The sequence below is a fragment of the Anolis sagrei genome, chromosome 2 (assembly GCF_037176765.1).
Source record: "Anolis sagrei isolate rAnoSag1 chromosome 2, rAnoSag1.mat, whole genome shotgun sequence".
NCBI lineage: Eukaryota > Metazoa > Chordata > Lepidosauria > Squamata > Dactyloidae > Anolis > Anolis sagrei.
This window is the reverse complement of record NC_090022.1, coordinates 19,915,844-19,932,224: the sequence shown is the minus strand read 5'-3', so window position 1 is coordinate 19,932,224 and position 16,381 is coordinate 19,915,844. Positions and strand designations below refer to the sequence as shown.

Sequence of the window (16,381 nt, the reverse complement as noted above, 5' to 3'; positions counted from 1 at the left end):
TGCGAGCTCCGGAAGATACAGGTGTCCCTGGACTATGAAAAAGGCCATGTGGAATTTTTTGACACTGACACAAATGACTCGGTTTTCACTTTTTCTTCAGCCACCTTCTCTGGGGAGAGAATCTGTCCCTTTTTCTGGGTGTATTGGGGCGTGAGGTTGAGCTGTTGAACTAGAAGGAAGACTTTGTGACGACATCTTCTCTCATCATGAATGAGAAACAAAAGACCTGGCCTCCAACCTGGTGCTCTTAATTCTGCTGGATGGCAGCTCCCATCACATCCTCCAAGTCGAAGGGTTGCACTGTCTGGGAGTGAGAGCTGGAGCCCAGCCTATCTGGAGGCTCCCAAGTTGGAGAAAGCTAGTTTCCAGTTTATTGACAGTTAGATAACATCCATATTCTCAATTATATTGAACCAAGACTTTCAGATCCTAATCTTTACAGTTGTTCACCTACAAACAATACAATATGACAGAAAAAATTCAAATAAAAACCATTAAATTACCTGATTTCTGATCTCAGTATACCAGAGCTGTGTTGGAGGACCTTTCTAGCAATTTGCTAGGTTCACCAATACAACTCTAGGGTAACATTCAGGGAAAGCATACTGTAGAGCAGTGATTCTCAATCTTCCTAATGCCACAACCCCTTAATACAGTTCCTCATGTTGTGGTGACCCCTAACCATAAAATTATGTTCGTTGCTACTTCATAACTGTAATTTTGCTACTGATATGAATCGTAATGTAAATATCTGATATGCAGGATATATTTTCATTCACTGGACCAAATCTGGCACAAATAACCGAGACGCCCAAATCTGAATATTCGTGGGATTGGGAAGGGGATTGATGTTGTCATTTGGGAGTTGCAGTTGCTGGGATTTATAGTTCACCTACAATCAAAATTTTCTGAACTCCACCAACGATGGAATTGAACCAAACTTGGCACAAAGAATTCCCACAACCAACAGAAAATATTGGAAGGGTTTGATGGGCACTGACCTTGAGTTTTGAAGTTGTGGTTCACCTACATCCATACTTTGGACTCAAATACTGATAAATCTGGACCAAACTTGGCATGAATACTCAATATGCACAAATGCGGATACTGGTGGAATTTGGGGAAAATAGACCTTGACATTTGGGAGTTGTAGTTTCTGGGATTTATAGTTCACCTACAATCAAAGAGCATTCTGAACCTCAAAAATGACAGAATGGGGACAAACTTTCCACACAGAAGCCTCATGCATTGAAGGGACTTGCTGGTGAGAATCTCCCTCTGGCCTCTCACTCTCTCCCTCACCCACACATGCCCGCCATGCCGCCATACGGCAGGCATGCCTGCTCTCCCCTCCCTGCTTGGAGTCTCAGAAACAGCCCTCCCCTTGGCTATTTATTTACCGTACTTATATACCGCCTTTTTCAGCCCGAAGGTGACTCAAGGCGGTTTACAGTTGGCACAATTCAATGCCAACAACATAAATTATTATTAAAAACAATTAACATATAATATAAAACCATATAAAACCAGTGATAGGTCAGAAATGGAGCTCTTATCCTCCCGGGTTTATACAACATACTGATCTCAGGGTCTTTCCTCTTTCCCTTATCCTAGCCTACACTCCAATACCTTTTGATGAAAGAGTCCAAAGCAGGTGTTTCCCCTCCCATCTGTTATCCGAGATTACATGTCACCTGAGTTGGAACGTGAGTCACAGTTGTAGGCCTGCGAGGGCCACTTTTTGGTGCGGTGCTGGTAGAACTGGTTGGGTGGGAGGGCAATGCTTCTGATGGCAAACTGCTTCGTACAACAGAGGCAGAATGGTGTGGCAAATTCTCCTTATGAGTGGCAGATAGTAGTGGGTGCCGGGAAACCACCTGGCCACCGGCGCTGGCGGATTGCTGGCTGGCAATGACATCAGTCAGCTTGTTCAAGCCACTAAGGATACCCTGGAGCACTTCACAATTGGTGCGCAGAGACTCCAGGCACTGTTTTCTCTCCTCCCGACTATCTGCAGCATCTTGTTCAAAAGCTCTCAAAAACCCAGCTAACATCACTCTGTCGCGGACCATCTCCTCTTGCTCTTTGATGGAGTCCTCTCTGGCTTGCTCCAGAAACAGGTGAAACATGCTCTCGGACCTTTCTCGCTTCTTTCTGGTCCTCATCAAGGAGAGCCGGGTTGCCACAGGCAGTGCTGCCTTTGGCCTGGTGGTAGGAGGAGGGTCTGCAAAATAAAAGGTATTACTTAGAGCTGGGGTGGGCAAAGGCAGCTGGCAGGCCACCTCCCCAGTAGAATCCCTTGTGTCTACATCTTCCTCTTCTCTTCCGATTGTAAAGAAATGGGCCTTCCTGGACCTAAAGCAACTCAAAAGGCCCAAATCTTAATAAACTTGAGCACCCAATCTCTTTGTGAAATAAAAATAAATCTCTTTGGATTGTGCAAGACATTGGGAGGGAGGTTGTCTCCACTAAGCTCTGGCATTCATGAGGGCCCCTTCCACACAGTTTCCACACAGCTGAATAAAATCCCACATTTTCTGCTTTGAACTGGAATATATGGCAGTGTAGACTATTTACAACATTTATATGCCACCCTTCTCACCGCGAAGAGGACTCAGAGCAGCTTACAAATAATATGTAAATACAATTTATTATATTATTACCACAGCACAATATTAATATTATATATGACTATATTGTACTATGCCACGTACTAGATAACCCAGTTCAAACCAGCTATTGTGGGATTTTCTGCCTTGATATTTGGGTTATATGGCTATTGTGGAAGGGCCACAAGGCACTATGAACTCTTTCTACAAGGAACATAGGCAGGCATTATGTTGGTGAATTGTGAGGACACAGCTTGCAATTCATTTGGGGGGGGGGGGGGGGTCACTATACAAGAAGGTAAAGGAATACTTCAGAGAATATACTTTCCTAACACTGGCTTCAGCACCTTAAACAGTACCTTGCGCTTAGCTAATTTCACTTTTAAGGAGTGACATGGATTCTAGCTTAGAACAGTGTCTCATGGCATGCAGAAAACTAAAGTGCCTCAAGCTTTATCTACAACACTTATTTTGATTTCCTCTGTTTCATATGAAGTAAAAGACAAAAGGAATATGTTGAGGTCTGTGTTAACATGTCAATTGCCTAACTCAGTTCTCACCTGCCTTTATGCATACAAAGTAACTGCTAGCTGCAGGCAATCTGCTGACCAGAAGGTAGGCAGTTCGAAGCCGTGAATCAGGGTGAGCTCCTGATTGTCAGCCCTAGTTTCTAGCAGTTCAAAAGCATGCAATATGAGTAGATCAATAGGTATCGCCTCGGTGGGAAGGTAAAAAGGTGCGCCATGCAGATATGCCAGCAACACAATTGGAGATGTCCATGGACAACAGGCTCCTTGGCATGAAAAAATGGAACAAGAGCACTTCCCCATGGCTGGAGTTGAGCATCGCCTCCAGACACCAGAGATGGAAAAAAGGAGACGGTTGTGTTTGTCTGTGTTGTATGTTGTTCTGTGTTGTATGTTGTTGTTCACTGTGTGTAAAAGGCATTGAATGCTTGCCTCAAATGTGTATATTGTAATGTGCTTTGAGTCCTTTTGGGGAGATAAAGTGGAATATAAATAAAGTGTAGTAGTAGAAGTTTAGTAGTAACTGCAAAAGATTTTATGGCTGAATCCTTTAACCTTGAAACTGTGACATTCCCAAAGTACATAGTTTTTATTACTTCACTAACAGTTGCTTACTAATTTTTATATTCTGCATCTGAGCTATAGGGATAGTGGCTAGAAATACACAAAGCTATCCCCTTCATGTCCTGTTCCAGGTAGATAGGAAGTTCTTGAACATCAATAATGTTACAGACAAGGCGGGAAAACATTATTCACATATAATACATACCCACGTTGTTTAGTGGTTGCTGGGGCTGTGGGCTTACTTGTGGTCTCTGAGATTCCATCTCTTTTCCTGAGAAAAAAAATGGGAGCAGGGGAAAAAATGAAGAGACAGATTTAGAATAAACTAAAATGGGCCAACACAGTTGCATTTGAATAAGATTGAGTTGCCAATCCACTACAGAAGACAAATGCATTGAAATTTCAAATTAAAAGCATTCAAAGATCTAGAGCAAAACAAACTATTGCAACAATAAGTTAGGCACAAACTAAATTGTGATTTGTTGGGAATCCACAATGCAAAACAAGATCCCCACTCTCCCTTCAGAACGATAGCTAGTTATGCAGTTCTTACCACTGACTCCATTGCTGCCCTCCTCCTCAGTCTGTATAATGTTGTTATCACCTGCTTCTACCATTTCCTCCTCAGTGTCATTACCAGACATCATTCCATCTCTTGTATTGCCTGAAGAACAAAACAATCACACAACTATGTGCATAAAACTTTATTTAATAGGACACTGCAAATTTTCACTGTCATACCAGACTTCTTCATCCACAAAACTTGAATAACAATCTATCTTTGCGTAAGCTAAAATGTAGCATGTGAGTTCTAAAGTTCCATTTTATTCCAAAATGCCAAAGAACAATTAGGATTAATTAATATTGGTCAAAGAGCAAAATTTAATACACATTATCCAAAATACCTACAACCATAAAGGTTTTGGATTTCAGATTTTGGAATACTCATGTTTGCAGATATGTACAACCTGAAGTATCTTGGAGACTGGACCTGAGTGTAAACACAGAATACAATAGCCTAAAGGTATGTCAGAAATATTTTAAAAAATTAACTAGGCATTTTTAGTTACAAAAATGTGAGTCAAGCACTACAAGGTGTGCCTGTAGCTTAGTAGGTCTCTGTGTTAGTTGCCCTCAGTCTGAGAAAGACCTCAGTGTGAGAAGACCTCAGTGCAAGAAAGACCTCAGTGCCGGTAGGTCTCAGTCTGTGAAGGCCTGATGTGAGAAGCTTTGGTGAGAAAAGCCCCAGATAGAAGGCCATCATGTGTGAAGCTCCAGTTTTAAGGCTGTGGTGTGTAAAAAGCTACTGTGTGAAGCTCCTGTGTAATTTCGATTTTTTGTGTGTGTGTCAGGAGCGACCTAAGAAACTGCAAGTCGCTTCTGGTGTGAGAGAATTGGCTGTCTGCAAGGAAGTTGACCAGGGGACGCCCGGATGATTTGATGTTTTACCATCCTTGTGGGAGGCTTCTCTCATGTCTCTGCATGAGGAGCTGGAGCTGATAGAGGGAGCTCATCCGCCTCTCCCCGGATTTGAACCTGCGACCTGTCGGTCTTCAGTCCTGCCAGCACAGGGGTTTAACCCACTGCGCCACCGGGGGCTCCATTGTAATTTCGATGTAAGAAGAGGTTCTGGAAAGAAAGTGTAAAGAACTTTGTTAGTGTTATGAAAACCTTGTTCTTGTAAATAGTGCAACCATATTATTTCGCTATAAAGAAAAGCCTCTGATGGAAGAAATAACATTGGTCTGTGTGTTTTTGTTCTTTTTATCACTTTTGGCTACTGGTGTTGGCTCACACTGTTGCTAATAAGTTACTCTGCTGTACATTTATGAGGAAGGTCTTTTGTTAATAAGCTCATATGCCCAACAATACATAAGATTTTTAATAACATCCATGACACAAAATTGGTGTCAACTGCACAATCAGAAAAGAAAAGTGTTACCCTCTCGTGGATGTTTGAGTATCTAGAATTTCAGAATTCTGGGTAAGGAATGTCAAACTGTATTGTAATAATTTCTCAATAGATAAGAGACGTAGTTACTAAAACGTATTTAAAATAGACAGGAAACTCAGGAAACCAAAAATGATCACACTCAATCATTATTAATTAATACTACTGCAGTGAAATAGTACAATTAAAAAACAGATATATGTAGTTTAGAAAATAGGATAGGAGGGAACATGACTGTCATGTCTAAATATTTGTGAGGATGTCACATTGAGGAGGGAGGAAGCTTGTTATCTGTTGCTTCGAGACTGGGTCCCCCTCTACACTGGCCCTATATCCCAAGATCTGATCCCAAATCATCTGTTTATTCCAGATTATCTGGTAATTGAGACTCAGGACCCTTTTACACTGCCACATAACCCAGATTATCAAAGAGATAATCCACATTATCTGCTTTGAACTGGGTTATCTGAGTCTACACTGCCATATATTCCAGTTCAAAGCAGATAATGTGGGATTTATTCAGCTGTGAGGAAGGGGTATCAGGCCTCTTCTATACTGCCATATAACCCAGATTATCAAAGCAGATAATCCACATTATCTGCTTTGAACTGAGTTATCTGAGTCTACACTGCTATATAATCCAGTTCAAAGCAGATCATCTGGATTTTATATAACAGTATTGAAGGGGCCTCATATAATTCCGTTCAAAGCAGATAACCTGGTATCAGATCCTGGAATATAGGGCACTGTAGAAGGGGCCTAGGGTATGCAGCAATGGATTAGGAAAACGTTCCTGGTGGTAAGTGCTGTTTGATAGTGGAATACACTGCCACTGAGCATGAAAGAATCTCCTTCTTTGGAAGTTTTTAGACAGAGATTCCATGGCCATATGTCAGGAGAGCTTTGATGGTGTATTTCTGCATGGCAGAAAGGAGATGGGTTGCATAGCCCTTAAAGTCTCTTCCAGCTCTATGTTTCTAGTTGAGTGCCACAGGGAAAAGATAGTCAGGTGAACTGGCAAATGCTTACCTGTACTTTCTAGCAACTTATCAGTACTTCCCTCTTTGAAATATTCTCCAAAGTTAATAGTGCCGAGATCCTCAGATAAGAAGTGATCCTCCAGAACTGGATGGTCCGATAGAGATCCCTGTTGCGATGCCTCTTCAGGACTTAGTCTCCGTGCAACCCGTTTGGATGCTACACTGGCATCTCCCCGAAGGATGCGGTGCAGCTGCTTGTAAAAAGGGCAGGTCACCTTATTGCTCCCTGGCCTGGAATTGTGACTAATCACACGTTTATATTCCAGTCGCATGACTTTGGTCTTGGAACGGCACTCTACAGCGGTTCGGCAGTGGCCTCGAACAGCCATCTCCTGAGCAATGTACTCAAAGAAATCAATATTCCGGTGGCTGGCGCGGAGCTGGTCCTGGATTTTCTGCTCCCCCCAGATGTCCAGGAGATCCAAGGTTTCTTTGTGCCGCCACGAAACACCACGGCCCCTGCGGTTATTGGGACCAGTCCCACTGTTCTCAGCCACCTGTTAAAATAAGATGAAAGTATCCTGGTCAAATGCAATCATAAAACAAACATGCATTTGGTGATTATACTGAACATATCTTACTGCCTCAGCAAACTACAAACACTAGGATCCCATAGCACTGAGTCACAACAATTCAAGTAGTGTCAAAGTACAATAATCTACAGTGCAGATGCATCCCAAATCCCCACTTCCCAGGGATAATTTAATGATTGGTTTGTCTATAGCAGTGTTTCTCAACCTTCTGAATGCCGTGACCCCTTAACACAGTTCCTCATGGTGTGGTGACCCCCAACCATAAAGTTATTTCCATTGCTACTTCATAACTGCAATTTTGCTACTGTTATGAATCCTAATGTAAATATCTGATATGCAGGATGTATTTTCATTCACTGGACCAAATTTGACACAAATATCCAATACGCCCAGATTTTAATACTGCTGGGGTTGGGGGGGGGGGGGAGGAATTAATTTTCTCATTTGGGAGTTGTAGTTGCTGGGATTTATAGTTCACCTACAATCAAAGAGCATTCTGAACTCCACCAACGATGGAATTGAACTAAACGTGGCACACAGAACTCCCATGATTAACAGAAAATACTGGAAGAGTTTGGTGGGCATTGACCTTGAGTTTTGGAATTGTAGTTCACCTACATCTAGAGAGCACTGTGGACTCAAACAATGATGGATCTGGACCAAACTTGGCACGAATCCTCAATATGTCCAAATGTGAACACTGGTAGAGTTTGGGGAAAATTGACCTTGACATTTGGGAGCTGTAATTCCTAGGATTTATAGTTCACCTACAACCAGAGAGCATTCTGAAGTCCACCAACAATAGAATTGGACCAAACTTCCCACACAGAATCCCCATGACCAACAGAAAATACTGTTTTCTGATAGTCCTTGGCGACCCCCTCAGGGGTCCCGACCCCCAGGTTGAGAAACACTGGTCTATAGAAAGAGGATTGAACTACATAGTCCTTGGGATCCCCACTCAATGATTCTATTATCCTTGAAAAGGGAGAATAACTCTAAGCAGTATGCACACTTGATCAGACCACAGTTCTCTGCCAAATCCATCCTCCCTAAAGTAGAATTTTCTATACAAATCTGGGGAAAATGTAAGACGACAACAATCAGATGAGAATACCATGCCTTTCATGCATTTGAGTGAAGAAAGACTTAGCAATTTTTCTAAAATCCAGCAGTGGAATATAGTAACTTCAACAGGTAAGGATTACTTGGCTTCAACATCTGGCACAAAATTGATCTTGCTACTGTGTGGATTCAAGTCATTTCTGAATTGTTGTTGTTGTTCATTCGTTCAGTCGTCTCCGACTCTTCGTGACCTCATGGACCAGCCCACGCCAGAGCTCCCTGTCGGCTGTCACCACCCCCAGCTCCTTCAAGGTCAGTCCAGTCACTTCAAGGATGCCATCCATCCATCTTGCCCTTGGTCGGCCCCTCTTCCTTTTGCCTTCCACTTTCCCCAGCATAATTGTCTTTCTGAATTAGGGCATCCCAAAGGCAAAAGAGCCAAAATACCCTAAAGCAGTGGTTCTCAACCTTTGGGTCTCCAGATGCTTTGGCCTTCAACTCCCAGAATCCTAACAGCTGATAAATTGGCTGGGATTTCTGGGAGTTGTAGGCCAAAACACCTGGGAACCCAAAGGTTGAGAACCACTGCCCTAAAGGCATCAGATCTCATCTGTACATAGGATTAGATCTGGTTACTTCCTGAATGGAAGACTATCACAGGATGTGTCATGAATGCAATAATATGACAACTGTACTTTGCTTTATAATAATTTAAAAGATCAAAGTTAATAGTGGTTTTGTACTTTGCTATCAAAATACTGTATCTTCATATTCTATCAGTCAGGTAAACAGAAGTACCTAGCTTCCTAGGACTTATAAACTATTTAACCTCCGCTTGTAGCCCCTTACTAATTCAGGTGATCCTTCTAGAGTGCCCTTTTCATATATATGTGAGCCGCTCTGAGTCCTTTTCTGGGTGAGAAGGGCAGGTTACAAATATGGCAAATAAACAAATACTTCTGTATTCCTCATTCTTTCTCCAAAAGTACTTACCCTCCCTATATGTTGCTGGGTGATCTGTTGTCTAGGGCCCCTTTCTCAGAGCTGAAAAATTCCTACATTATCTACTTTGAACTGGAATATATGGCAGTGTGGACTCAGATAACCCAGGGATTTTCTGCCTTGGTATTCTGGATTATATGGCTGTGTGGAAGTACCCTAAGTGCAACTAACTGCAAAAATGGATACGTTAAAACTGATTGCTGCTACCTCTGCCCCATCTAAGGAAGCCTTCAATCTAGTGGATGTTTCACCTGCATCTGTGGCTGGCATTTTCAGAAGTTTTGTTGGCAGGAAACCTCTGAGGATGCCAGCCACAGATGCAGGTGAAACGTCAGGAGAGAATGCTGCTGGAACATGGCCATACAGTCCGAAAAACTCAGAGCAACCCATTGATTCCGACCATGAAAGCCTTCGACAACACATGTCTGCAATCTTGTCTCCAGAAGAATTATAATCCAGTATCTTTGGAGCATTCTTGACTGGATGAAGGTGGATCACGAGAATACGGGGAGAACAACTGCATGGACTGTTCAGTGCTCCTACCTTTAAGTCTTGGGAATTCTCATCCATTGGCAAGTTGTCATGATCCTGAAGGTCTCTTGGCCTGTCGTAATCCAAAGCAATGGGAATCTCTTCCTCTTTGCATACAATGATCCCTTCTGTTTTTACTCCTTCCTCCAGTTTGACAAGGTTCAGATTTGCCAGCTGCCAATTTGTCTTGAAATTGCTTTGCGGAAATGCCCCGCTACACTGCGGGCATGTAGACTCGGTACTGGACTCCCTCCAGTACTGGGTGAGGCACGTTTTGCAGAAATGGTGCCCACAGCTTTCAAGATTCACTGGGTCTTTGAAATACTCCAGGCAGATGGGACAAGTGCCTTCACTGATAGGAGCCTCAGGTGCCATAGTGAGGATGGCAGCCTCAGTTGTGCCTCTGATTTCAAACAGTGGGTTTCAAGCACTGTTCCCGGTACTGTCTTAGCACAGGGTGGTAAGTGTATAGACCTGGAATCAAAAAGACAGCAAAGTCAAAACTACACTAATTGTGGCATCACTTGCACACTGTTAGCAATTGCATGGATGTGTTTTTAAGTCAGTTCTACATAGGTTAACTTGGAAGCAAACTCCTATGAGGCTGCATCTACAAGGAATATTGGTGCCTCACTAAACTACAACTCCCAGGATTCAATGTCACTGAACCATGGCAGTTAAAGTGGTGTCAAACTGCATTCATTCTACAGTGTAGATGCAGCCTGAGTCCTCTTCCACATAGCTGAATAAAATCCCACATGTTCTGCTTTGAACTGGAATATGTGGCAGTGTGGACTCAGATATCTCAGTTCAAAGCAGATATTGCTTTGTGCTTTGAATGCAATTTTCCTGCTTCTTGGCAGGAGGTTGGGCTGGATGGCCCACGAGGTCTCTTCCAACTCTATGATTCTATGATTTTGTTGTGGGATTTTCTGCCTTGATATTCTGGGTGATATGGCTGTCCTGAGTTAGAAGAAGTCTACTGTCAGTCATACAGAGACAACTACATTGGAAGAACACACACAGGTAAGATACAGGGTATGTGTAAGTGTGCTTTTAAGTGGCCTATCAACCTATGGTGACCCCATGAATTTCCTAAAGTTTTCTGAAGCAAGAAATATTTCTGTTGGAAATTGATCATAACGTCACACTGGAGGACCTAGAGATTCCATAAAATGGAATCAACAGAATTTATGAACAATCAAATCCACAAAAATTAAACCTGCAAATACAGGGGTAGACCTCTAGCATTTCAAATGTAGCAGGCAGATTATCAAAAGTTTGAATTTCTTTTGGGAAAGGTCACTGGAGACTTATTGGTGTTTTGTAATATTTGTGTCTGTGTACATATATGCAGGTTGAGGACAGGCAAAGAGGTAGCCCAAACACACTCAACATTCTCTCCTAACGTTTCGCCCACATTTATGGCAGGCATCCTCAAGCTAGCAAATGTCAAAATTCACACGTACCTCAAGCAAACAAGAGTTCTTTCTCCCACCCTGGACATTCCAGATATATAAACCGCTCTGAGTCTTCTGAGGGCTGAGAAGAGCGGTATACAAATGAAGCAAATAAATAAATAAATAAACCTCACTTGCCTGGCTTCCAACAGATCTCTCAACTTCTGAGGATGCCTGCCATAGATGTGGGAGACACATCAGGAGAGAATGCTTCTGGAACATGGCCAGGCAGCTCAGAAAACCCACAGCAACCCATCTGTGACATTTGTCTGAGAGTCAACATGGTTCCCATTCTGCATTTCAACCTGAATTTGGGTTCACTCAGGAATGAAAGCAACATGATGATGCTCTCATACATTCTTCCAATATGCTGATGGCAACAACATCTGGGCACATTCAGAAGAAGACCAACAAGATACTCTAAACACCTTCGCAGAAGCATATGAGAAGCTCTGCCTGTCATTGAACACTGAGAAAACCAAAGTGCTGTTCCAGCAGTCACCAGCCAATCCCTCCCCAATGCCAGAAATACAGCTTAATGGTGTAACATTAGAAAATGTTGACAATTTCCGCTACCTTGGCAGCCACCTCTCCACAAAAGTCAACATTGACACTGAAATACAACACTGCCTGAGCTCTGCGAGTGCAGCATTTTTCCGAATGAAGCACAGAGTGTTTGAGGACGGGAACATCCGTAGGGACACCAAGGTGCTTGTTTATAAAGCTGTTGTCCTCCCAACCCTGCTATATGCCTGCGAAATGTGGAATATCTACAGACGTCACATGCAACTCCTGGAACGATTCCATCAGAGCTGCCTTCCAAAAATCCTGCAAATCTTTTGGGAAGACAGGCAGACAAATGTCAGCGTGTTGGAAGAAGCAAAGAGCACCAGCACTGAAGTGATGCTCCTCCGCCATCAACTCCGCTGGACCAGCCATATTGTCTGGATGCCTGATCACCGTCTCCCAAAGCAGTTGCTCTACTCCGAACTCAAGAATGAAAAACTGGATGTTGGAGGACAGGAAAAGAGATTTAAAAGATGGGCTCAAAGCCAACCTTAAAAACTGTGGTATAGACACTGAGAACTGGCCCTTGAGTCCTCTAGTTGGAGATCAGCTGTGACCAGCAGTGCTGTAGAATTTGAAGAGGCACGAATGGAGGGCAAAAGAGAGAAATGTGCCAAGAGGAAGGCACGTCAAGCCAATCCCGACCGGGACCACCTTCCGTGTGGATACCGATGCCCTCACTGCGGCAGAACATGTGATTCAAGAACAGGGCTCCACAGTCACCTATGTACCCACTGTCAGGACAATCTTACTTGGAAAATGAGGGATCGCCTAAGTAAGTAAAGTTTCCAACAGACCTCACAACCTCTGAGATTGCCTGCCATAGATGTGGACAAAACGTCAAGAGAGAATGCTTCTGGAACATGGCCAGACAGCCCGGAAAACTCACAGCAACCCATCTGTGACATTTGTCTGTGAGACAACATGGCTCCCATTCTGCATTTCAGCCCGAATTTGGATTCGCTCAGGATTCATAACGGCATGACGATGCTCAAATACACTTTTCCAGGAAAGAGGTTGCTATAAATCAGAAAGTGAACCATAATGAGCTCAATGACATTGATTTACAAGCAGATATGGCATTGCGCATTTCACTCTGGCCACACCCGGGATTTAAAGTGGCATCGCAACGTGTATATAACTCTTCTGTGATGGATGTTCCAATCCAGAACCTGATAATAAGGCAGCAGAGGAACTCTGGGAAGGACACCCTTCATTTGGGTGACTATTTGAGTTCCCATCTCTTTCCATGCTTCAAAGCTCAACAAATCCAGGATGCAAGGAAAAAGGAAGTGAGGGGGGGGGGGGAAGGAAAACAGGCAGGAAATAAACAGGAAGGGGAGCTTGGTCATAAATAAGCTGAATCCTATTGTTGAAGGCTTTCATGGCCGGAATCACTGGGTTGTTGTAGGTTTTCTGAGCTGTATGGATATGTTCTAGAAGCATTCTCTCCTGACGTTTCACCTGCATCTGTGGCAGGCATCCTCAGAGGTTTTGCCCTTGGACCTCACAACCTCTGAGGATGCCTGCCACAGATGCAGGCGAAACGTCAGGAAAGAATGCTTCTGGAACATGGCCATACAGCCCAAAAAAGCTACAACAAACCATGCTGAATCCTTCCTTTGCGCAAAGAGCTGCTTCCAGAAGGAGGCTCATGTTGTGCAAAAGTCCTGCCCTATTTCCCCCTTCCCTGCACCTTCCTCCCTGCTTTCCCCTTTCTCCACCCCATTTCTTACCCCAAAGGGGGAAACACAAGCCTTCCAAAGCAGAGCCACGCAAGGTTGGGCTTGAACGGGATTGCTGCGCCTCTGAAGCAGGATGGCAATGCCTCGCTTTGACCTCCTCCTCCTAGACAAAGCGCTGCTGCCAGGCATCTCCAAGGTGCATTAAGGAGGCTTCCCCGGAAAAGAAGAGGGACCAACCCGGAGCTATCCCGCCCTGGCTTCCTTAAAAAGGCCCCCCACCCCCTTCTCTCTGGATTTGGAGAGAGACGAAGCGGTGGCGGAGTCGGAAAACACGCATAACGCACGGAGCACAAAAGACGGGAAGGTGGCAGGAGGCGGAGGGAGGCGCCACCCGCTACAAATGCGGAATGCGCCTCTGCATCTGGAAAGGGACGCTTCAGCTGCCAAAGCCAAGCACCCCATGCAGGCCATCACCCAGAAAAAGCCTCAACTTTGAAACCTCCCGTATCACGCTGTTGTTATTGATTATGATGTACCAGGGTTGAATGAAAAGTAATGCCTCCACCTTTGTTACTTGGGTTTGGATGGGAATATTGGATGGGAGCACCTGATGAACCAACCTGGACACAGCATTTTATTTGAGAACACAAAAATGCTGGACCACTCTCACAACCACCATGTCAGACTACACAGAGAAGCCATTGAAATCCACAAGCATGTGGACAATTTCAACAGAAAGGAAGAAACCATGAAAATGAACAAAATCTGGCTACCAGTATTAAAAAATTCTAAAATTAAAACAGCAGAGAGAAAAACAGGCAGGGACATCTAAGCACCTTTCATTAAGAGTTTGCTCCAGGCACAGTCAGTCCATTGTATGCTAATCAAGGTGGTCAGTTGAAAAGATTCACACCTAGCCCAACTTACAAAAGCCTTTTGTCTCACCCTGGTCATTCCACAGATATATAAACCCCTTTCTTCCCAGCTCCAGCAGACCTCACCTCTGAGGATGCTTGCCATAGATGCAGGCGAAACGTCAGGAGAAATGCCTCTAGAACATGGCCATATAGCCCGAAAAAACCCACAAGAACCTAGTAATTCCGGCCATGAAAGCCTTCGACAATACAATATTTTAATGAATCAAACGCAGAAATAATCCTTAGAATGTGCTCTTTAACTACCACTATTCACTTCTCCACATAATCGCCAGACAATTGGATACATTTCTGCCAACGATGAACGGGAGTGGACACTTCTCACAGTTCTCTCAGCGTCTTCATCAGAAGCATAATGATGTCCCCAGGATTTTTTGTAGGCAATGCTGATGGAATCGTTTCAGGAGTTGCATGTAACGTCTGTAGACAGTCCACGTCTCGCAGGCGTATAGCAGGGTTGGGAGGACAATAGCTTTATAAACAAGCACCTTGGTATCCCTACGGATGTCCTGGTCCTCAAACACTCTGTGCTTCATTCGGAAAAATGCTGCACTCGCAGAGCTCAGGCGGTGTTGCGTTTCAGTGTCCTGCAAATCTCTTGGGAAGACAAGCGGACAAATGTCAGCGTGGTGGAAGAAGCAAAGACTTCCGGCACTGACGCAATGATCCTCTGCCATCAACTCCGCTGGACCGGCCATGTTGTCCAGATGCCCAACCACTGTCTCCCAAAGCAGTTGCTCTATTCCCAAGAACTCAAGAACGGAAAACGGAATGTGCCTACAGAATGTTATGTTGGGCCGAGTTATTTGAAAAAGATAGTTTGTTTTGGGGTGTTAGGTAATATCAGTTTGATCATTTGTAACTCTATTTCTTATGGGAAAAAACAGTATTTCCTGTTTTGTTTTGTTTTTTAATGTTCCCATTAGAAAATGCATAAGGATGAGGACGAATTGCAATTCCTAAAATTGTGGGTCAATCATCCCAAACCCCACCAGTATTCAAAGTTGGCCATGTTGGGCCTGTGTTCCAGGTTTGGCCCAGATCCATAGTTGGCTGAGTTTAGTGTTTTCTGGATAAAGGTGGCCTACAACTCCCAAAACTAAGGACAATCATCTCTAAACAAGACATGTATGTACAGTTGGCCATGTTGGGTGTGTGTGCCAAGTCTGGTCCAGATGTGACATTGGCTGGGTTCAGGGCTCTCTGAATAAGGCTGAACTACAACTCCCAGAGCCAAGGTTATGCACCCCCAAACCTCGCCTGTATGCTCAGCTGGCTATGTTGGGTCTGTGTGCTAAGTTTGGTCCAGATCTGACATTGGCTGGGTTCAGGGCTCTCTGGATAAGGATGAACTACAACTCCCAGATCCAAGGTCATTCAACCCCAAACCCTGGCTGTATGCATAGTTTGGTATGTTGGGTGTATGTGCCAAGTTAAGTGCAGATCTGGGTTCAGTGCTCTCTGGATAAGGGTGAACTTTTTTTTTGTCGTGTCAGGAGCAACCGCTCCTGTTGTGAGAGAATTGGCCATCTGCAAGGACGTTGCCCAGGGGATGCCCGGATGATTTCTGATGTTTTATCAGTCCTTGTGGGAGGCTTCTCTCATGTCCCCGCATGAGGAGCTGGAGCCGATAGAGGGAGCTCATCCGCCTCTCCCCGGATTCGAACCTGTGATCTGTCGGTCTTCAGTCCTGCCAGCACAGGGCTTTAACCCACTGCGCCACCGGGGGCTCCAAAAGGGTGAACTACAACTCCCATATGCCAAGGCCAATCAACTCCAAATCCTGCCAGTATTTACAGTTGGCCTGGAGAAAAAACAGAACAGCTAGGATGAAATGGTCCCCGTGGGAAAGCATTCCTTGGGAGATTGGTGTTTGGGGAGGATACACTGGCAGGGTTTGGGCTCCATGTTC

At 44.2% G+C, this 16,381-nt stretch overlaps 1 protein-coding gene across 1 annotated transcript; it reads right to left on the bottom strand.

Moving 5' to 3' along the window:
• Window positions 1–348: 348 nt before the first annotated feature.
• LOC132765211 (myb/SANT-like DNA-binding domain-containing protein 7) lies at window positions 349–13,850 on the bottom strand. Its single transcript, XM_067463317.1, has 6 exons — window positions 13,586–13,850; window positions 9,835–10,296; window positions 6,681–7,188; window positions 4,254–4,364; window positions 3,906–3,971; window positions 349–2,224 (listed from the first exon to the last, which is right to left on the bottom strand). The coding sequence occupies exons 2-6, from the start codon at window positions 10,195–10,197 to the stop codon at window positions 1,674–1,676; spliced, it is 1,599 nt and encodes a 532-aa protein (XP_067319418.1). The 5' UTR covers window positions 10,198–10,296; window positions 13,586–13,850; the 3' UTR covers window positions 349–1,673.
• Window positions 13,851–16,381: the final 2,531 nt, after the last annotated feature.

What these genes read in the sequence shown, in the direction of transcription:
- LOC132765211 (XM_067463317.1), bottom strand. Translation starts at nt 10,197, where the DNA reads ATGGCACCTGAGGCTCCTATCAGTGAAGGCACTTGTCCCATCTGCCTG. An exon ending in AGAATTCCCAAGACTTAAAG is followed by an intron (nt 7,189 to 9,834) that starts GTAGGAGCACTG and finishes TTATTTTAACAG; the next exon opens with GTGGCTGAGAACAGTGGGAC. An exon ending in TAAGTTGCTAGAAAGTACAG is followed by an intron (nt 4,365 to 6,680) that starts GTAAGCATTTGC and finishes TTTGTTCTTCAG; the next exon opens with GCAATACAAGAGATGGAATG.